Genomic DNA, 23,053 nt, shown 5'->3' with positions numbered 1-23,053 from the left:
AACCCACTGCGCTACCCCTGACTCCCAGGGAAGAATCTTAAAAGATAAACATTAGGAGAATGAAGGTTGAGTTAGTTGCTGTGGTTGTTTTGCTTGGATGGGGCCACAAGTTTTAGAAATACAGTAGTGCTAGGTGTTTCTGGTGAGATTTCTTTTATGATGGAAAATGCTTTTTACTTGCCAACTAATATTGTTCTGACAGCCTCTTGTGATACCATTGATTTCTCTCCTTTCCTCTTCATTTTTTTCTTTCCTCAGTATCTGTGGGTTTTTTTGTTTTTGTTTTTGCAGTGATTGCATTTTCATGATTATTTACACACTTGCTGAGGCTGACAAGTATTAAATTTAAGGTGGGAAAATGATTCCCATGGGATTTGTATTCTTTATGAAACTGAGAAATAGGGCTGTATAGAATGCAGTAATACAGCCATACTGCCTTTACTGTCTTCTCTGCCACTAACATATTTTAACTTTTGCAGAACCATTATGCCATTAACCTCAGTCCTTTCAACTTGTAACAACTGAAACCACTTCAGAAGTTGTGTCTGTAACTCTATAGTTCTGGTCAAATCTCTTTGTTACTATCTTTTCCTAGTGCTTCCTCTCCTCCCCCACATTTTCTCTGTTGGGCATTAAACCAGCTCCCCCCTGCTCCATGCTGCATTGCTGATAGTGTGGTCTATTTACATAATCATTGTTTTGCCTGAGACCTGCCCTGCTTGCAGGGTATTGGTTAATCCCATTGGTTAGAACCTTCGCAACAGCTGCTATGGAAGCTTTCTACCTTGGAGCTCTTTTTTCCACCCTCTCTCCTAGCCATTTCCTTTTCCCACTTGTCATTTCCGGCTTCTAAGATAAAAAGCGTTATCTCTGATCAATAAAGGCATTGCATTGCATTCCCACTCCGCCACAAATTCCTGGTCTCTTCTCTCTCCGGTGACGCTAGCCGGGCATTTCTCCTTTATTTAGAGGATTATTATTCCTTTGGGGCTAGAGACTGAGTTTTATCTCCCTAAGGATTTGTTTCTCTAAGCTTCTTGAATGCCTCAATATTCTTTCTGTTCTGCTCTCTGAGATAATGGAGAGAGGAAAGAGACTCTTTTTTCTTAGGCTTTATTGTTTTACTCCTCTTAGCGTGTTTAGACTTTGTGCTAATTTTAAATTGTTTTATTGTAAATTTCCTTTTCTATTGTATATTTCGTATGCCTATCTTTCAGACCAGCGCCGCGCCCCCCCCCCCCCCCCCCCCCCCGGTCAAAAAGTATGAGTAACCAGCATGGAGATTTGTAGACCAGCCAAGAGTGATCTTTTTAAGGGATGATGGTGTGTCCAGAAGTGGTACGGGGAACAAACTCATTCCATTCTGTCAGGCTGGCCTGGCTAGAAAAGTGTCTCTAAACTCTTTTTTGTGGCACCTTAGAGGTGGTTGGCTGCTTCAGCATGAAGTTGAACATCTCCTTCCCAGCCACTGGCTGCCAGAAACTCATTGAAGTGGACAATGAGCACAAGCTTCGCACCTTCTATGAGAAGCCTGTCATATGGTGACAGAAGTTGCTGCTGATGCTCTGAGTAAAGAATGGAAGGGCTATGTGGTCTGGATCAGTGGTGGGAACCACAAGCAGGGTTTCCCGATGAAGCAGGGTGTTCTGATCCACAGTTGAGTCCACCCCCTGCTGAGTAAGGGGCATTCCTGTTACAGACCCAGGAGGACTGGTGAAAGAAAGCACAAGTCTGTTCAGGGTTGCATTGTGGATGCCAATATGAGCATTCTCAACTTGCTCATTGTGAAAAAAGGGGAGAAGGATATTCCTGGGCTCACTGATACTGGGGCCCAAAAGAGCTATCAGAATCCGCAAACTTTTTAACCATTCGAAAGAAGATGACGTCCACCAGTATGCTGTGAGAAAGCCGCTAAACAAAAGGTAAAAATCCTAGGACCAAAGTGCCCAAGATCCAGCGTCTTGTAACTCCACTTGTTCTGCAACACAAACATCACCGCATTGCTCTGAAAAAAAACAATGCACTAAGAAAAACAAGGAAGAGGCTGCAGAATATGCTAAACTTTTGGCCAAAAGAATGAAAGAAGCCAAAGGAAAACATCAGGAACAGATTGCAAAGTGACGGAGGCTGTCTTCCTTGAGAGCTTCTTCCTCTAAGTCTGAATCTAGTCAAAAATGAGATTTTTTTATTATTTTATTTTTTTAATTATTTTTAAAATTTTTTTAACCAGAGCACTGTTCAGTTCTGGCTTATGGTGGTGTAGGGGATTGAACCTGGGACTTTGGAGCCTCAGGCATGAGAGTTTGTTTACATAACCATTATACTGTCTACCCTCTGCCTTATTTATCCCCTTTTGTTGCCCTTGTTTTTCATTGTTGTTGTAGTTATTATTAATGTCGTTGTTGGATAGGACAGAGAGAAATGGAGAGAGGAGGGGGAGAGAAAGACATCTGCAGACCTGCTTCACTGCTTGTGAAGCAACTCCCCTGCAGGTGGGGAGCCGGGGACTCGAACTGGGATCCTTGCTCTGGTCCTTGCGTTTTGTGATACCTGTGCTTAACCCGCTGCACTACCATCCAACTCCCCAAAATGAGATTTTTAAAAGAGAAACCTGGCACCAAAAAAAAAAAGAAAGAAAGAAAGAAAGAAAAAGAAAAAAGAAAAGTCTCTTTAATACTGTAGCCCTTTTGGGGGGGCATGTTTGGGTCTGTTTGTATGAAGTAACTGTTTTCCAGTATATATATATATATATATATATATATATATATATATATATATACATATACTTATTTTTAAGATTTTATTTATTAATGAGAAATATAGGAGAAAGAAAGAACCAGACACTGCTTGGTACATGTGCTGCTGGGGATTGAACTTGGAACCTCATGCTTGAGAATTCAGTGCTTTATCCATTGCGCCACCTCCTGGACCACTTGTCGAGTCTTTTTAAAAAATGAAAATAATCTGTTTCTGTTGCTCATCCCTCCTTTCTTCAGGATGATGCCCGGCAATTATTTGTGTTAGCTGGCAGTGCTGAAGAAGGAGTCATGACTTTGGAATTAGCAGGAGTGATTAAACGGTTATGGAGAGATGGTGGGGTGCAAGCTTGTTTCAGCAGATCCAGGGAATATCAGCTCAATGATTCTGCTTCATAGTAAGTAATTTTTCTGTTTATCAACAACAAGAAAATAACTTGGGACCCTAGAGAAGAAACCTGCAATATATTTCACCCCTTTCACTTGCTTATCATAACCTACCTCTGAGCTACTTCCATGGTGCCAAGTCTCCCATTTATGTGCCAAGAGTGAACACTTTTTTCTAAATTACAAAACAACCAAGAGCTATGCAAACCCCAATCCATGACAATATTTAGAAGGGATCCTGCAGACCCCTAAGAGTAATAATAATACTGATTCTTCTCCCCTCCCTATTTATTAGCAATCTAGTTCTTCTAACAAAGTTCCTTCTTCATAAAAACTTTGCCTAGATTGCTAATAAGTAAGGAGAGGAGTTAGAACCTTTATGCACCCAACTCTCTGTGTCTGGCTGCAGTACATATGGCTATCTCAGATACTAATCATCACTTAGAAACCGTTTGCCAGAAAATAGTAGTAGACTTAGTACAGAAAGAGAATGCTGAATCTTGAAATCAAGTTGAAGTATTTATTGGTAAAGGAAAATCTATTGTTAGAGAATTTGTAATTAATACATCTGCTAAGCTATTATGTGCTATTTTGATTTATCTCTATTGTTTATAAGACCTGGATTCAGAACTCCTACAATCTTTTTAAAAAATTTTTTAATAATATTTATTCCCTTTTGTTGCCCTTGTTGAAAATCTTTTAAAAATAGAAATTTCATTTGTTTTACTTTTAGCTTTTAGTTTTTAAAAAGTATTTTATTTATTTTTCCTTTTGTTTCACTTGTTGTTTTATTGTTGTAGTTATTGTTGTTATTGATGTTGTCGTTGTTAGATAGGACAGAGAGAAATGGAGAGAGGAGGGGGAGGTAGAGAGGTGGAAAGAAAGATAATACACCTGCAAACGTGCTTTGCTGCCTGTGAAGCGACTCCCCTGCAGGTGGGGAGCCGGGCTGGAACCAGGATCCTTAATGCTGGTCCTTGCGCTTTGCACCATGTGCGCTTAACCCGCTGCTGAACTGCCGGGCCCCCTTATTTATTATTTTTATTTTGCCTCCAGTTGCTGGGGCTCGATGCTGGTACTATGAATCCCCCAATTCTGGCAGCCATATTCCCTTTTTTGTTTTTCCCCTGTTGTTTTTGTTTGATAGGAAAGAGAAAAATTGGGTGGGGAGGTTAGGGGACATAGAGAAAGAGAAAGATAGACACCTGTAAGTAGGGGCAGGGGCTAGAACTTGGGTTCTTTTGCTGGTCCATGGGCATATTACTATGTGTGCTTAACTGTGTGTGCCACCACCCAACTCCCTTAACTTTTTTATTTTTACCAGAGCACTAGTCACCTCTACTTTGTGGTAGTGGGTGATGGTAATTGAATCTGGAACCTTAAAGTCTCAGGCACTGCAGTATTTTTGCAGAACCCTGATGCCTTCTCCCTAGCCTAAATTTTTATAAAATTTGATGTGCTGGGGGGTGGGACTTGATGAGTTCTTATTACTTCTATCTGTTTTTATACTAAGTGAAGATACTATTAAGCATTAAGTATTTTCTCCAACTTATTTTTCTTATTTATTATTTTTTAATTTTTATTTATAAAATGGAAATACTGACAAGACTATAGGATAAGAGAGGTATAATTCCACATAGTTCCCACTGCCAGAACTCCGTATCCCGTCCCCTCCCTTGGAAGCTTTCCTATTCTTTATTCCTCTGGGAATATGAACCTAGGATCTTTATGGGGTGCAGAAGGTGGAAGGTCTGGCTTCTGTAATTGCTTCCTTGCTGAACGGGCGTTGGCAGGTTGATACATACTCTAGCCTGTCTGTCTGTCTTTCTTTAGTGGGGTAGGGCTCTGGGGAGGTGGAGCTCCAGGACACATAGGTGGGGTCGTCTGCCAGGGAAGTCAGGTGGGCATTATGGTGGCATCTGGCACCTGGTGGCTGAAAAAGAGTTAAGATACAAAGCAGAACAAATTTTTGACTAATCATGAATCTAAAGGTAAGAATATTGCCGATGAAGATTTGGGGGTCTCCATTTTGGAAAAAGTTAGTAGGTCTATTTTAGGTATATTCCAAGGGGCCCAAGACTTTACTAGTTTTTGCATGAGTCTGACAGCTAATATGCAAGTGGACTGAACGTATAGTCAGGGAAAATGGTGTCATAGTTGGAAAAAAGGATTACAAAGCTGCATCAGAGAAGAAAATGGCCCCCAAATATGGGGGAAGTATATAAATATTGTTAACTGTAAACCTCATCAGTTTGATCTAGGGAAAATTCCTGCTGTCTTAGGGTTTAAGAAGGCAGTAGGGGAGTCAGGCGGTAGTGCAGCAGGTTAAGCTCATATGGCATAAGGATCCTGGTTCGAGCCCCCCGGCTCCCCACCTGCAGAGGAGTTGCTTCACAGGCACTGAAGCAGGTCTGCAGGTGTCTTTCTCCACCCTCTGTCTTCCCCATCTCTCTCAGTTTCTCTTTGTCCTATCCAACAGCAACATCAATAACAACAACAATAATAACTACAACAATAAAACAAGGGCAACAAAAGGGAATTTTTTTTTTTTTAAAAAAAAAGCAATAACTAGTTATAGCTATAACCAAATCATTTGACAATTGGGTTAATTTTGAAAATCCCATTGTTAGGATTTTCTGTATCATGCAAGACCTCACCATGGTTTATGATCTTTTATGCTACTTATATATAGCTGTATCTTGTAATGTGACGCCAACAGTTACTTCTGTTCTCCCTGGTCTAAGCTTACAGGTGATTTTATATTTCAAAGAACAAGTCATTATTAGAGATGTATTAACAATTTGAGCCCACTGTTAAAATTCAGTCTGATTACCAATTTGAAGTCTTAACTGATTAGATTGAAGGCATATATGCTCAGAGCTATGGTTTCAAAAAGTTTGAAACGTTCAATCCATTTTCCCCCTCAACTAAAGAGTGATTTGTGAGACTGTGAGTTAATAGGTGTGTGTATTAACACAATTCTCACCACCAAAGGTCTGTGTCCCTTCTCCCTCCTCCCTACAGTGATTTTTACTTTGATGCCATATTCCAAATTCAGTCAGTTCTTCTATCCTCATTCAAGCTTAGATTATAACGGGATTTTCTTCTAGCGTTTGCCCTTCTTCCGTAGCCAGTCAACAGCGTCAGGTTGAGCCTGATGTCTGCTTGTTGCTGGCTTTGAAAGTGACTGGGATCCATGTGGATTCAGTCGGCTAGGAAGGATCATCAGTTTCCCCAATAAATGGGTACTCACGGGATGCACCACGAGAAGGTCAATCCAATGCATCCCGTGATACAAATATTTGAAAAGTATATTCTTTAAATGAAAGCTTGACTATTAATGCCTTTCAGATTTCTTGCTACCTTTAAACAATATTTAGTGAATCAATGATTCACTTACGATGTTGCCACCTACTTTTCAGTTCTACAGCTAAAAAAATCTTGTAGAATTTAGAAATCATAGATTTAATTTAGTTTGAGTCTTTTAATTATTTCACTAAACAAATATCTGAGGGTTTATATTGATATTTTGGCATGGCTTTTCTGCTCTATAATACACAGTTGATTCAGTATTTTTAGGAGTTTTTCATAAGAAAAGTAAAATTTTCATGTTTTCTTATAGTTCATAGAATTAAACCTCTTTTGTATAGTGTAAGTAGAACCTAATTTAAATGTCCTGTTAAAAGATGACTATGGAATGATCTCACACATAGTCAGAAGTTGAAAACAAGATCAGAAGTGAAAACGCAAAGCAGAACTTGGACTGGAGTTTGTGTATTACACCAAAGTAAAAGACTAGGATGGGGGGAGGGTTCAGGTCCTGGAACATGATGGCAGAGGACCTAATGGGGATTGAATTGTTATGTGGAAAACTGGGAAATGTTATGCATGTATATACTGTTGTATTTTACTGTCAACTGTAAACCATTAATCCCCAAATAAATAAAGTCCATAGCAGGATTCATACAGCTTTCTTAACTTATATGGTATTGAGGATCTGATTTTGTTCTGTTACTTTAGTGGCAGGCCCAGAACTTACTTTTGACAATGAACTAGTTTAATATATTGACTTGTTCTGCACATGGTTTGACTTCACCATGTTATAATAAGCATGTGCTTTGTTTAGTTATCTAAATGACTTGGATAGAATATCACAAACCAACTACATTCCAACTCAACAAGATGTCTTGCGGACAAGAGTGAAGACCACTGGCATTGTGGAAACACATTTTACATTCAAAGAGCTATACTTCAAGTAAGTCATTATCCTTTTTGGCTAACTGTGCCAAACACAGATCTCTTTCAATTAATGTCTCTTAATCAGTAAATTTTCTCTAGGCAGTATTCTTTGGTTTAGAAAATTTATCAAATGGAAAAGCTCATACTCAAATGTTTAACTGAAGACCCAATTTTTTTCTTTCTCCAAATAGCGTAAGATATTTTTGTCCATTTGAAGAAATTTAAGTTCAAAATTGAATTGCATGTTACATATCAATAGAATTAATGAAGTAGTTGGCAAGTTATTTTATTTTTAATTTTATTCTTTTCAGCTGCTTTTTTTGTTGGACTTGTCAAAACAAAATGTTTTGAATAAAACATTGAATGTTGCTTAAAAGAGTAGCAACAGACTGGATAGGATTGTTTTTTAAAAAAAATAATAAGTTTTTGCATTAATTTTGTAACTTCATTCAGCCATTTTGATATTGAAATCAATGTTTTTCTTTTTTGTTTTAATTTATTAATGATTTAATAACGATCGATAAGATTGTGGTATAAAAGGGGGATGCAGTTCCGCACAATTTCCACCACCAGAGTTTCACATCCCATCCACTCCATTGTCAGTCCCAGTTCAGGGCGCCAGTATGCCGGGCTAGCTTTGCTGGTGGGAGACAGATGACCAGGGACTCATGGCTGAGCTGAGGAGCAGTATCTCTTTATTCACGAGCGAGCGGAGATGTAGTTCAAAAACCTAATCACAACACAACTCTGTCCTCCATTTCTCCTCCACCGCAGAATCAGGAACCCTGGAAATACCTAGGATAGTGGGCACGGAGAAGGAAAGAGCATTAACCAGTGAAGACTAAACCAAAATCTCCCAGAGGCAGGGGGAGTGAGACCAAACCAATATCCCAGAGGCAGGGTGGGTGTCCAGCCAACAGTGGACGTGAAAACGGAACACATAGCAAGCAACACAAGCGCACAAGCAGAATCCAGAAGCATACCAACACTCCATTGAAAACTTCCCTATTTTTTTTATCCCTCTGGGACTATGGGCCCAAGATCTTTATGGGGAGAAGAAGGTGTGAGGTCTGGCTTCTGTAATTGCTCCACTAGACATGAGTGTTGATAGGTTGATCCATACTCCTGCCTGTTTCTGTCTTTTCCTAGTGGGGCAGATAGGGTTCTTTTTTTTTTTATTTTCCCTTTTGTTGCCTTTGGTTTTTTTTTTTTGTTGTTGTTGTTGTTGTTGATGTCATTCTTGTTGGATAAGACAGAGAGAATTGAAGAGAGGAGGGGAAGACTAGGGAAGAGAGAGACACCTGCAGACCTGCTTCACTGCTCGTGAAGCAACTCCTCTGCAGGTGGGGAGCCAGGGGCTCGAACTGGGATCCTTAAGCTAGTCCTAGCACTTCATGCCACATGCACTTAGCCACTTGTGCTACTGTCTAACCCCTGGGTTCTTTTTTTTTTTTTTTTTTTTTCCTCCAGGGTTATTGCTGGGCTCGGTGCCTGCACCATGAATCCACCACTCCTGGAGGCCATTTTCCCCCTTTTTGTTGCCCTAGTTGTTGCAGCCTCGTTGCGGTTATTATTGCCATTGTTGACGTTGCTTTGTTGTTGGATAGGACAGAGAGAAATGGAGAGAGGAGGGGAAGACAGAGAGAGAGGGGAGAGAAAGATAGACACCTGCAGACCTGCTTCACCATCCGTGAAGCGACTCCCCTGCAGGTGGGGAGCCGGGGTCTCGAACCGGGATCCTTACGCTGGTCCCTGTGCTTTGCGCCACGTGCGCTTAACCCACTGCGCCACCACCCAACTCCCTTTTTTCCAGTTTTTATTTATAAAATGAAAATACTAGCAAGACCATGGGATAAGAGGGGTACAATTCCACACAAGTCCCACCATCCGAACTCCATATCCCATTCCCTCCCCTGATAGCTTTCCTATTCTTTAACCCTCTGGAAGCATGGCCCCAGGGAATGTTTTTCTTATTAGTATTTCTCTTATTGAATCCCATTATCCTTTAAGGTTTGTGGAGTGGAGCTAGTATCATGACTTTTGGACTGATTTATATGCATTAAGGAATTTGTAAAACAAAATTAAAAAGAACTTTTTTTCCTTTTGAGAGAGACAGACAAGAGCACCACTAGACCATTCTTTTTTGTTTTTATCTTTCTTGGTTTTTTTTTTTTTATATTTTTTTATATTTATTTATTCCCTTTTTGTTGCCCTTGTTTTATTGTTGTAGTTATTATTGTTGTTATTGATGTCATTGTTGTTGGATAGGACAGAGAGAAATGGGGAGTAGAGGGGAAGAGAAAGATAAGCACGTGCAGACCTGCTTCACCACTTGTGAAGTGACTTCCCTGTAGGTGGGGAGCCAGGGGCTCAAACCGGGATCCTTACACCAGTCCTTGCGCTTTGCGCCACATGTGCTTAACCTGCTGCACTACTGCCCAACTCCCTTTGAATATTTTTTTATTATCTTTATTTATTTATTGGATAGAGACTGTCAGAAATCGAGAGGAAAGGGGAGACAGAAAGACACCTGCAACCCTGCTTCACCACTTGCAAAGCTTTGCCCGGGGACTCGAACCTGGGTCATTGTGCATTGCAACATGTGCACTCAACCAGGTGTACCACCACCTGGGCCCCTTCTTTCTTGTTTTTATGTGTGTAAAGCATGTGCTCTGCCACTGAGCTATCTTCCCCAACCCATAACCAAATTCTTAATACAGTATAGAATGGAAAACTGACCTAGGATAGAGAGATTTTTGAGGATGTATGATGACATAAACAAGTACTGCTTTAGAAGAAGAAAAAATGCTAGTATTCTAATACAAAGAATTTTCTCATCAACATGGTAATTCTGAAACAGGCTACAACTTGCCTCTCTATTAATATTATTTTTAAATGTTAACCCTAGGATGAGGGTAGATAGCATAATGGTTACGTAAAGAAACTCTCATGCCTGAGGCTCTGAAGTTCCAGATTCAATCCCCTCTACCATCATAAGCCAGGGCTGATCAGTAAAAAGTTAAACCTATATTTTGATTCCTATTTTCTTTTTACTGACTTTTGAGATTAAACTCTCCTTCAGAGATTAAATTCTGCCTCTTCGCTGCCTAACACTTGTTTGTAGAATGTGATATCCATCCTTTTTTGCTTGTATATGTACTGCCTACCTCAGATCCTGCTTTCTTTTTCTGGAAATGCTTCCCAGGATTTGTGAAATCCATAGAGTTCAGCTATTACTATAGGTACCTGTTGAAATCTTGCAGTCTTAGTATATCAAAACAAACTTAAGACCTGATGTAGAAAATAACAGCTCAGAATATTTTAAATATGTAATAGCTGGAAAAACTTACATGTGTGCCAATATCTTTAGTTCTAATGGACTAAGCAAAAGCAGCAAAGGTCACATGTGTTATCACCTTTGAAACCATGAGAATGAGATGTGTCTTTGTGTACTTAGAGATTAGCAATCCATTTATAGTTAAATGCTGTAACCTTTATTTATTGTGGGAAACTTTGTTCATGTAGATCTTTATGTGAATTCTACTGGTCTTTTTGTGTGAGGCTCCATAGTCAGATCTAATAATAGTGCTGCACCCATTTATTGTTGTCATGTAACGTATCTTGTTATGAAGTACTATCACTTCTTCCTTTTCCTCTTTAGGCAAAACCACTATCCATTTATTCACACATTACTGAGCATCTCCTATAAGCAAGGCATTGTATAGTTGCTTACATGACTCTCAAGTTATGAGGTCATAGTTATAAAATGTTGGTTTGTCAGTGAATGATTTTGTAAAGATAAATACATGCTAAAACCTCACACTAAAAATTCATGTTTTTTTTTTCCCCAGTTTTGTGGATTTTATAGAAGTAGAGGAGGGATTATTGCTCTACTAATATGTCTCTGCTTGAAACACTTAATGGTGAAATATATGTTCACTCTACTAACACACTAACACCTGTATTAAAGCCCAATATTCCAGGTGCCATGGACAAAGTTTTTTTTTTTAATTTTATTTTTATATTTATTTATTTCCTTTTGTTGCCCTTGTTTTTTGTTGTGTTGTACTTATTATTGCTGTTGATGTCGTTGTTGGATAGGACAGAGAGAAATGGAGAGAGGAAGGGAAGAGAGAGGAGAGAAAGACAGACACCTGCAGACCTGCTTCACTGCCTGTGAAGCGACTCCTCTGCAGGTGGGGAGCTGGGGGCTCGAACCGGGATCCTTACGCCAATCCTTGCGCTTTGCACCACATGCGCTTAACCTGCTGCTCTACCACCCGCCTCCCTACCATGGATAAAGATGTTAAAGAATTATGTGAGATCAACCAAAAAGAACTAATTGGGTCATGAAGAAATAAGATGACTGTTCTCTTTCATACACATTATCATTTTCATAATTGAGAAATTACTCAACTGTGTCATTTCTGTTAGTGTTTAACATCTAATAATGTTTGTATTGTTGGCATGTATCTGAAAAATATCTAACCATTAGCATACATATCTACCTCATTGTACTCTGTCAGCTAAAAGACAAAACTGAAGGTGTTTCTAGTTAAGGTCACTTGACAAAAGTCCGACTGTGATTCAGGAAATCAAGTAAGTCCTTTAGGTAGTAGTTGTGGGCTAAAGCTTATTTGGAGTGGAACATAAGAAAATCTGAACAATTGAGACTTCTCATTAATTAGACTAGAACAGACTTGGAAAATATTAATTATATTTTTATTTATAGATATTAGGTTATTAGATTCCTACAATAAAATATTTATCAATGTTTTCTCAAATTCTCATACTGTCTAAAATGTCTTTTCTCTGAAGTAAGGGAAAATGAATTTCTGAATCAGTACAGAGAGGTTATATATTAGAGATACATCTTTTTTCATTGTTGTATTCTAACTGAAGACATAAGCTATTTTGAAAAGTAAAATGGCATTGTAAGCACAGAGCTGTCATTAGAGTGCCTGGGTTCTGATTCTCAGTCCCCATTTGTTAGTGTACTTTTGGAGAAATTGTGCCTATATTTCTTTATCTGTAATGTTCTGTGGGTAAAAGGAATAAATAAATATACTCAAAATGTCTAGAGTTGTATCTGACACAATGGTAAACTCTCAATAAATATTGGGAGTCATTATTATCTTTAGCTCTGCCATCAGCTCTTCATTTTTTTTTTTCTCCTTTTATTATTAATCTATTTCAGTGCTTATTCTGTTGAATTCTGCTATGTATGTTACAAGCAAAATAGAGAAGCCTCAAAAATAAGTTTGATTATTTCTGAGTTCTATTTTCTTGTGCTCTCTTGCTTTTAATCACACACAATTATGTTAACTTGTTTATCTTTTCTATTATAAATGAAAATTGTAATAATGGGAAGTTTCCTAGCCATTTCAGTTTGGGGAATAGTATTTATGTGATCTTACTGAATTTGTGTCCCCTCCCTCCTTACTCAGGATGTTTGATGTAGGTGGCCAAAGATCAGAACGAAAGAAGTGGATTCACTGTTTTGAAGGAGTGACAGCAATTATCTTCTGTGTGGCCCTCAGTGATTATGATCTTGTTCTGGCCGAGGATGAGGAGATGGTATGTTGGGATATCTGGTTAACAGTCTGTCTTGTAATTTAAAAGTGGAAAATAACTCTTAGGAACAACTTTGTGCATTGTGTCCACTGAATCAAAAATTAATATTCTCATTTTTTCCTACTTGTCAGGGAGGTTAAAATTCAAAATACTTATCCACGTTCTATCATCCCCCCTCCCCCAACACACACATACCTGTTGTGCTGGCTGTCAAACTCAGTGCCTCACACATATATCAGGCATATACTTTACCTCTGAGCTGCCATCCCAAATTCATGCCCTAGTACTTTTTTTTTTTTCTCCTGCCACCAGGATTATCACTTTGGCTCAGTGCCTGCACTACAAATCTGCCATTCCCAGCAGCCATTTTTCCATATATATATATATTTTTTTTTTTTTTTTTTAATTGAGAGAGGAGAAGGAGATAGAGAGGGAGAGACAGACAGCTACAAACCTACTTCACTACACTGCAGGTTGGGAGCAGGGGCTTCGAACATGGGTCCTTGCACATGGTGACATGTGTGCCACAGCTCACCCCCTCATGCCCTAGTATTCTTTTTTTTTTTTCCCTAGTATTTTTTTTTTTAATTTCTTTATTGGGGAGTTAATGTTTTACATTCAACAGTAAACAATAGTTTGTACATGCATAACATTTCTCAGATTCCCATTTAACAATACAACCCCCACTATGTCATTCATCATCCTTCATGGACCTGTATTCTCGTCTTTTACTTTGGTGCAATACGCCAATTCCATTTCAGGTTCTACTTATGTTTTCTTTTCTGATCTTGTTTTTCAACTTCTGCCTGAGAGTGAGATCATCCCATATTCATCCTTCTTTTTTTTTAATTTCTTTATTAGGGAATTAATGTTTTACATTCAACAGTAAATACAATGGTTTGTACATGCATAACATTCCCCAGTTTCCCATTTAAAAATACAACCCCCACTATGTCATTTATCATCCTTCATGGACCTGTATTCTCCCCACCCACCCACCCACCCCAGAGTCTTTTACTTGGGTACAATATGCCAATTCCATTTCAGGTTTTACTAGTGTTTTCTTTTCTGATCTTGTTTTTCCACTTCTGCCTGAGATCATCCATATTCATCCCATATTCATCCTTCATCCCATATTCATCCTTTTGTTTCTGACTTATTTCACTCAACATGATTTTTTCAAGGTCCATCCAAGATTGGCTGAAAACGGTGAAGTCACCATTTTTTACAGCTGAGTAGTATTCCATTGTGTATATATACCACAACTTGCTTAGCCACTCATCTGTTGTTGGACACCTGGGTTGCTTCCAGGTTTTGGCTATTACAAATTGTGCTGCCAAGAACAAATGTGTACACAGGTCTTTTGGGTTCCTTAGGATATATCCCCAGGAGAAGAATTGCAGGGTCATAGGGTAGGTCCATTTCTAGCCTTCTGAGAGTTCTCCAGACTGTTCTCCACAGAGGTTGGACCAATTGACATTCCCACCAGCAGTGCAGGTCCCTAGTATTCTTAAGTAGTAATACAGTATATTGAGTATGGAGGCATGGCTAAGTCTTTCTTACATCTCAAGAATTTGTAAAAATGACGACTGAATCAGCCGTTTCTTTTTATCATGTTATTTCTATGAATGCCATTCAGAGCTTTTAAAATTTATTGGTCTTTTTTCATTGACAGTTAACTTTTACTTTCTGATACTCACCTAACACTCTATTTCCTTTCCTTTTTCTAACTTCCTTTGTTTCCTTTTTTTTAGAATCGAATGCATGAAAGCATGAAATTGTTTGACAGTATTTGTAACAACAAATGGTTTACAGATACTTCAATCATTCTGTTTCTCAACAAGAAAGACCTTTTTGAGGAAAAAATAAAGAGGAGTCCATTAACTATATGTTATCCAGAATACACAGGTAAGTGGTATGGAAGATTTTTGTTTGAGAAACAAAGTTATATTAACACTTTTGTGACATTTCCTACTATAACTAACTTTTGTTTTGAACAATGTCTGTATATCCTCATGGAGAGTGTTCACTGGTAGTAATATTGGGATGAAGTCTGAGTAAGATCTCTTAAGTCTAATGTGCTGTGTCACACATAACCTAATCTTTCCGTGTTTATTTTACATTCCTCTTAATTTTTTAAAATATTTATTTATTCCCTTTTGTTGCCCTTGGTTTTTTTTAATTGTTGTAGTTATTGTTGTTATTGATGTCGTCATTGTTAGATAGGACAGAGAGAAATGGAGAGAGGAGAGAAAGACGGGGGGGGGGGGGGGGAGAAAGATAGACACCTGCAGACCTGCTTCACTGTCTGTGAAGCAACTCCCCTGCAGGTGGGGTTCCAGGGGCTGGAACCGGTATCCTTACGCCGGTCCGTGCGCTTTATGCCATGTGCACTTAACCTGCTGTGCTACAGCCCGACCCCCCCCCCCCAGTGTTTTTTTTTTATTTTTTTATGAGCAAATGAACATTTGTGGCACAGAAAATTTGTTAAGAATGTCACATATGTTGAGTGGTAAAGACACTTTGTAATGGTAAAGAGGCATTTAAAAAACTGTAAGAGTCAGGAGAATCAGGGAGTGGGTAGATCAGGGCACCTGGTAGAGTGCACACATTATCATGTGGCAGGGAGAAGCTCCCAGTCCCCACCTGCAGGGAAAGTGCTTGATGGCATTGAACCTGGCTCACTTATTTCTTCCCCTTTGTGTGGGGGCTGGGGGGAAAAGGGGATGCCACAGAACTGGAGCTTCCTCTAATACCAGAATACCACTAGTGAGGTATCAAGACTCAAACCTGACCTGCAAGCATGGCATATGCTCTGCCTACCTCATGGACTATCTCTCTGGACCTGAAAAAGCTTTGAAATTAGAGCAAGGCAGTGATTACTTAACATTATGAATATTAAATGCTTATCCACTGTGCTTAATTTTTTTTTTTTTTTTTTTTTTTGCCTCCAGGGTTCTTGCTAGGGCTTGGTGCCTGCACCACAAATCCACTGCTCCTGGAGGCTATTTTTTGCCCTTTTTGTTACCCTTGTTTTATCATTGTGGCTATTATTGTTATTGATGTCATTGTTGTTGGATAGGACAGAAATGAAGAGAGGACGGGAAGACAGGGGAAGAGAGAGATAGACACCTGCAGACCTGCTTCACCACTTGTGAAGCAACTCCCCTGCAGGTGGGGAGCTGGGGGCTCAAACTGGGATCTTTATGCTGGTCCTTGTGCTTCACACCACGTATGGTTAACCTACTGTGCTACCTCCTGACTCCATTTTTTTTTTTCTTTTCCTCCAGGGTTATTACTTGGGCTTGGTGCCTGCACCATTGAATCCACTGCTCCTGGAGGCTATTTCCCCTACTTTTGTTGCCCTTGTTTTATCGTTGTTGTGGTTATTATTGTTATTGTTAGATAGGACAGAGAGAAATGGAGAGGTGGGGTAGACAGGGGGAGAGAAAGTCTACCTGCAGACCTGCTTCACCACTTGTGAAGCAACCCCCCTGCATGTGGGGAACTGGGATCCTTATGCCAGTCCTTGCACTTTTTGCCACATGCGCTTAACCTGTTACACTACCATCCGACCCCCTCTGCCATCTTTTTAATGGCAGAAATATTCCACTGAGTAATATATCCCTTAACTTTTTTAAAATTGCGTACCATTCATTCATTCATTATTGGATGAAGAAAGAGAGAAATTGACTCGGGATGGGGAGATAGAGAGGGAGAAGGACAGAGAGATACCTGCAGCCCTTCTTCACCACCCTTGAAGCTTTCCCCCTGTAGGGGGGGACCAGGGGCTTGAACTGGGGTCCTTGCTGTAATGTTTGTTGGCAGACATTTAGCTAAGTTGATTCTATATTTGGATATTGCTTAATAGTACAGTTATGAACATAGGGGTCTATATCCTTTCAAATTAGTATTTTTGTGTTCTTTAGATAAATGTCTAAGTTTAGGATAGCAGGATTTGTAGGGTCTTTTGTTTTAGGACTCTGGACTCTCCTACCGGAACCATATGGGCTATACCAGTTTGTATTCACACTATTAGTGTACAGAGTGTCTTTTTCTCCACATCTTCACCAGCATGTATTTCTAGTCTTTTGGATGAAAGCCATTGATTTTTCACTGCTTTGAGGTATACCTTAATTAAAATAACTAAAAGGTCTAGGTAGAGCAATGAATTTTGAACCAGAGGTGTAAATAAGAGGGTAATATTTAAGAGAATGTGTGTATTTTATTTGTTTTGCTGCCTGTGCTTTTCTAGGGTTTCACATTTGCATATCATTACTCCCGAATGGCCTCCCTTCTTCCCTCCAACCCCTTTATTTCAATTATAGATAGAAACAGGGAGAGAATGTGAGATACCACAACACTAATCTTCCTTTTGTGAAGCTTTCCCTTGCTTTCATGCAAGTGCTTTCATGTCATTGCTAGAGATTTGAACCCAGGTCCTTACACAAAATAAATCTACTTAGGGCCAGGCAGTAGCTCACCTGGTTAAGTGCCGGTCCCTGTTGGGGTGCCAGATGCCGGGCTCGCCTCACCAGCGGGAGACAGACGACCAGGGACTCATGGCTGAGCTGGGAAGCAGTGCAATGTTTATTGAGAAAAGAATCGCATTTATAGTTTCCAGGAAGCAAGTGGTAGGGTGGAAAACAGGAGAGGGGGCGGAGCGAAAAGAGAGTGCAAACCAGTGGGGATTAAAACAGTGCCCTGCAGACAGGGTGGGTCTCAGACAAAACAATGATTATGTAAATAGACCAACAGTTAAGCACACACATTACAGTGCACAAGGACCCAGGTTCAAAACCCTGGTTCCCACCTGCAAGGGGAAAGCTTCACAAAATGTTGAAGCAGGTCTGCAGTTGTCTCTCTCCCTCTCTATATTGCCCTCCCCTCTCAGTTTCTGTCTCTATCCAATAATAAAATAAATATATTTCTTTTAAAGTTTGTGCTTTACTGGATGAGCCATCTCCCAGCACCAAAACTTAAGTGAGATAGTTGACTAAAATGTTGAAATATAGCTAAGGCCCATGGCCTCTTTGTTTCTCAGGGAGTTGAAAATATGCTCATCTGTTTAAAGTGAGGGAAATAAGAATTAGTTGAGTTTACATAAAATTACCAAGTTTTAGGGTGGGATAGAAATTCTACTCAAGATAAGAGTATTGGCATTAATATTCTGCCTGGGAATCTTCATACATATCAGATAATCCTCAGGTTTTTTGTTTACTTGTTTTAGATTTATTTATGAGAGAAAGTAAAAAACAGAGCATTACTCTAGCATATACCATACCAGGGGTCATACTTGAAACCTCATGCTTGGGAGCCCAGTGTGTTATTCAGTGTGCTGCTTCCTAGGCCACTTTAATCTGTTTTTTATTATTATTGTTGTTGTTGATGATGATGTCATTGTTGTTAGATAGGACAGAGAGAAATGGAGAGGGTAGGGGAAAACGGGGGGAGAGAAAGACAGACCCAAAGACCTGCTTCAACATCTCTGAAGCGACTCCCCTACAGGTGGGGAGCCGGGGGCTCGAACCAGGTTCCTTATGCCGATCCTTGTGCTTCGTGCCACATCAATCTGTTTTTATTGGTGACTTCTAAAACCTATCTTTCATTGACTTCATTGATGTTTATTACTTGTTTGTTTATTTTCAATGAAGACTACCAGAACACTGCTCAGCACTAGCTTGTGGTGGTTCTGGGAAGTGAATCTGGGACCTCTTGAGCCTTAGTCATACAATCCTATGTTCTTATATCCCCTTCGTCTGGCTTCATTCTTCGAAAGGGTTCTTCTTGTGGTCTTTATTTTCCACATATCAGTGTCTATTCTTGCCAAACAATCACCTTTTTCCTTTCACAGTCTTCTGATCCCTTTAATTTACAGAATTTTGGGAGCTCTCAAAGAAACCAATTTTAATTACCTACCAAAATATCTCTCCTTCAATTCTTTTAAACATTCTGTTTCATCGTTTTTTTTTTCCTTGAGTTTTTCTTTCTTGAATATTTTCTTTTATTTACCTATTTTAGATAGAGACAAAAAAATTAAGAGGGGAGGGGTGTGTGAGAGAGAGAGAGACAGAGAGGCTGAGACCTGAAGCACTGTTTTACTACTTGTGATACTTAACCTGCTGCAGGTGGGAACCAGAGGTCACCAGGTCCTTGCCCACTGGTGGGGGAATGAGAACTTCTTTCTTCTGAGCTTTAGCCACCTCCTGGCACCTCCCTCTGCCTCCCATTTTAAAAGCAGCTTTCTTGACATGTAATGTATATGCCATAAAATTCACAATTTAAAAGTATGCCATGCCCCTTTCTCTTGTGTCAACAGAATTACCTATTAAATTATTGACATCAGACTCTGAGACTAAGCCCTCTAGAAGGTGGAATAATTTTGAGAAGAAGCATGATTCACCCTTTTCAATTGTTTATTTTGAGATCACTTCAAGAACCATGGGCTCTCTGACCTTTTAAATAATTGTGTTCTAGAAATGCATCCTCCCACTTTTCTATTCTTTTTATACTTTCTATATTTTTCTAACTGAAAACTCCAAATGAAAAGGCAAACTTAGTTTTGTTTTCCTAGATTTTTATGTGTGATTTCTTTAATTTTTTTCCTTAAAATTAAAATCTACTCTCAAAATGTAATGATGATAGAAAAATCTAATGATTGTAGAAATACATAAATCTCTATATTCAGCTGGGTCATATTTCCTCCATAAGTAAATGGTGGTGACCTTAACTTAGCTGAGTTCAGGCAGCTATTATAATTTGATTTGAGCATATTGGGTGTCTTCCAGGTTCCAATACATATGAAGAAGCAGCTGCTTACATTCAGTGCCAGTTTGAAGATCTAAATAGGAGAAAAGATACCAAGGAGATTTACACCCACTTCACCTGTGCCACAGATACCAAGAATGTACAGTTTGTTTTTGATGCTGTTACAGATGTCATCATTAAAAACAACTTAAAGGAATGTGGACTTTATTGAACAGTGTGAATATTAGTAAAAGGTACAACTTTGAACATTATACAATACAGTTATAGTGCACTTTAACAATACAGTTAAAGTGATGACTCTTGACACTGAACTTTTTCTGATTAGAAATTTCTTCTTTTTCTAGTTATTACAGTGTGGAGTGTTGAAACCAGACTTCTTTTGCTGTCTCATGGGACGGTTGCAAGCATGAAGGGGACCAAGAAATGGCAGCATGCAGAATCTTAACACTCTGGCACAACCTTCTATTTAGGGGACTCTTAGTTGACACAGATGCTAAAGTCAGATGTTGGAATTGGAACAACTGTAAAATAAGTTTGTCAAGGCATCATTTAAATTTCATAATATCAAATATTGAAATGTTGAGGACGGATGTGAAGTCGAGGTGCTGCATTCCAGAACTTCAATATGTAGCTTAATCTTTTTTCTTTCTTTCTTAAAAACCATTATTAGTTCATTCTTAGTTTTTTTATATATAGAAAAAACTTTACTAAATTTTATTTCTTTGTGAATGAATCTATTAAAACAGTCTTAACTATGCACATGATATGACCAGATCATCTTTAAAATATTCCTCTTAGTAGGAGCCTTTGTTTTTAACTGTTGGTATGATCAGAATATAATACAATATTTCCACAATTCCTAATTCTTTACAGTTGTTGGGACTATAATGATAGCTATTGGGATAAAATTTATGTTAATATCCTATTCTGGATTACCGTTATGGTTTCTAAATGATATTTACATTGGAGAGTTTGTATATTAGCTCTCTTTTAAGCTTATGGTTGAACGTTAACCTGGTTTATGCTGATTACCAAATTACTGTATAAATACTGATGTGGTATGATAAAGTCAGCTTCTTGATATAGACATGCTGAGGGCAGCTGCCAACTACAAGTACAAATTGCTAAATTCCAAATAGAACCAGTGGCTTTGCTGCTACATATCTACTAAACTGACCACTTTGATTCTTGTTTGTCTCAATCATAGTTTGTAAGCAATACCACTTGTTTTCCATCTTCTGTGGTCTTTTCTGTTGGGAAATATCTAAAGTGTATTAGCAGTGCATGCCTTTACTTTGTAAATGTGGTGCCAAATCTCTGTTTGCCATTGTTTTTAATTGTAGTGATGTTGTTGTAATTCTTAAGTCAGTACCTACTTTTGCTGAAACCATTGCATCTTGGGGACTTTTTTCACTTTGTTGCGTGTACAGATTTTAATCTGTTAAGAGTTGGCAGCAGTATTAAAAATGGCGAGTGAAGAGTCCCAAGTTTGCTCCTATTTGTAACTAGTCCTTTCTGAAAATAGTTTCTTCTGTTTCTTTTTGCCCCTACTGAGTATGCTTTGGACTTTGTCTGAGAATGGGTTTAGGTAGAAGTTTCCTAAAAGTCTAATCCTTTGGTGTAATTGTGTTGTTGAATCTTGGCCTGATTGAAGTCTTATGTCATATTTGTATAAGTGACATGCAGCTATAACCCATTTTCCAGATTTACATTTGGGGGCACTACTTGTGTTGTGAGGAGAGCTATATTTACCTCAGCCTTCAGGCCCTTTTGTATTATGTACAGTAACTGTCATTAAATACAGTGGTCTGCTGGGAGCAAGCAAATAAAGAGAGTGCATCTTGAGCTTTCCAAATCAGTATTTGAGCAGTGCCTTTTGGAGTCCAGTCTTCTTGGATTGGATTCTATTTCATCTTTAAATGTGTATGACCTTTCACTACTTAAAAACAAACAAAAAAAGTAGGTGGTCATCAAAACTGGTTCTGAAAGCAGACCACAGCAGTTCAGTGCCTTTATTGGTAGTTTCTTTTTACCTTATTCTTACTGGAATAATATGTAGTTGTGTTGAAAAAACTTGATCTAAAAAGAAAAGAAATTACTATCTTCAGTTGGTGATTGACTGTGTCCACAATGTGAAAGGACCGATAGCCCTTACTCATTTTGAGTGTCTTTTCCTTATTGTGTTCTGTTGTAATACAGGATCATATGGTCATGAATGAGAACTGGTGGAATGTTTTAATTTTAGATTTTCTGTAGTCTGGTCTAATGGGATGGAATTATTGATAAATAACAAATAATCCAGAAAAAATCTACTTTGAAATACATTTTGTGCTTTCATTTGAATATGTTTATCTGATACTTTTTTTTTTTTTTTTAGCTTTCTGTTCATGAAAAATAGTAATTCTCAACTTTCTGCTCGAGTAACTTATCTTCAGGACACAGCAACACAGTTTAAGTCAATGGTTTAAATATGCCTTAAGTTATACTCATCCAGATTCATTTTAGAAATTAACTTTTTTGTAGGTAGATTAGAAAGCTATAATTTAAAAAGGTGTTTTTGACCAAATTTGTAAATCAATAATTTGTATTTTAAAATAAAGCATCTTTTCTTATAGCAGAATCCGAACTTGGAGATCAAATATCTCATCTACTAGCCTGAAACAAAAGCAGTTAATAAGTATAATCAAAGAAAGTTGCCTCTTGTCATGCCTATAGAGACTGCTAGAGATTTGTGATGAACCAGATTTTAGGTGACTAGGCCTTGGACCTTCTAAGAAATCACATAAGAGAAAATTTAAAATAAATGAATAAGTATTAGTAAATAGATTCTTAACAGGAAGGACTACAGTAATAATTTTACATTGTTGGCAATCATATACATGTAATTAAAACCTTGGACTATAGATCACTATTCATTAGGTCCTTTATAAGGAGAAAGTATTCTGTTCCTCAGTGGCCTCTCCTCTTTAATAAAATAAATAAGTAAAATAAAAATCAACCTTTCAACAGAATTCATCTCCTGACATGAAAATTCCAATAAAATTAAGTGAATCTTGAGAGCTGATACTTTCATCTTAGGTAGTTTGAATTCTAAATATCTGGCTACGTGTATCATTTATTCACTGATGCCTTGCTGTTTTTCACAAGATGAATCATCCTAATGGGCCAATTTAAACTTGTTTTCTTGTATTCTATATGTGTTTTATTATATGCATAATCTGGATTATTTAAAAATGTGTTTGGTTCTTCTGATTCATTTGTCCACTTTTATTCTTAAATCCTGACCAGTGTTTTCCAGTTTGTGACTTTGACCTCTATTTGCGTGGCTT

The 23,053-nt window shown here is 38.4% G+C and overlaps 1 protein-coding gene and 1 pseudogene across 1 annotated transcript in view; both read left to right on the top strand.

Annotated features, from left to right (window-relative positions):
• GNAI3 (G protein subunit alpha i3) overlaps positions 1–22,976 on the top strand; it is a 56,681-nt gene extending 33,705 nt beyond the window's left edge. The window contains exons 4-9 of the mRNA XM_007529338.3: positions 2,997–3,154; positions 7,270–7,398; positions 12,830–12,959; positions 14,711–14,864; positions 19,745–19,957; positions 20,069–22,976. Coding sequence (XP_007529400.1) covers positions 2,997–3,154; positions 7,270–7,398; positions 12,830–12,959; positions 14,711–14,864; positions 19,745–19,935 — 762 coding nt within the window. The 3' untranslated portion in view covers positions 19,936–19,957; positions 20,069–22,976. The remainder of the gene's footprint in view (positions 1–2,996; positions 3,155–7,269; positions 7,399–12,829; positions 12,960–14,710; positions 14,865–19,744; positions 19,958–20,068) is intronic.
• Positions 1,251–2,989, top strand: LOC103119095 (small ribosomal subunit protein eS6-like; annotated as a pseudogene).
• Positions 22,977–23,053: the final 77 nt, after the last annotated feature.

The sequence above is a fragment of the Erinaceus europaeus genome, chromosome 11 (genome assembly GCF_950295315.1).
Source record: "Erinaceus europaeus chromosome 11, mEriEur2.1, whole genome shotgun sequence".
In the NCBI taxonomy this organism is placed as follows: domain Eukaryota; kingdom Metazoa; phylum Chordata; class Mammalia; order Eulipotyphla; family Erinaceidae; genus Erinaceus; species Erinaceus europaeus.
This window is presented reverse-complemented; position numbering and strand designations above follow the sequence as displayed.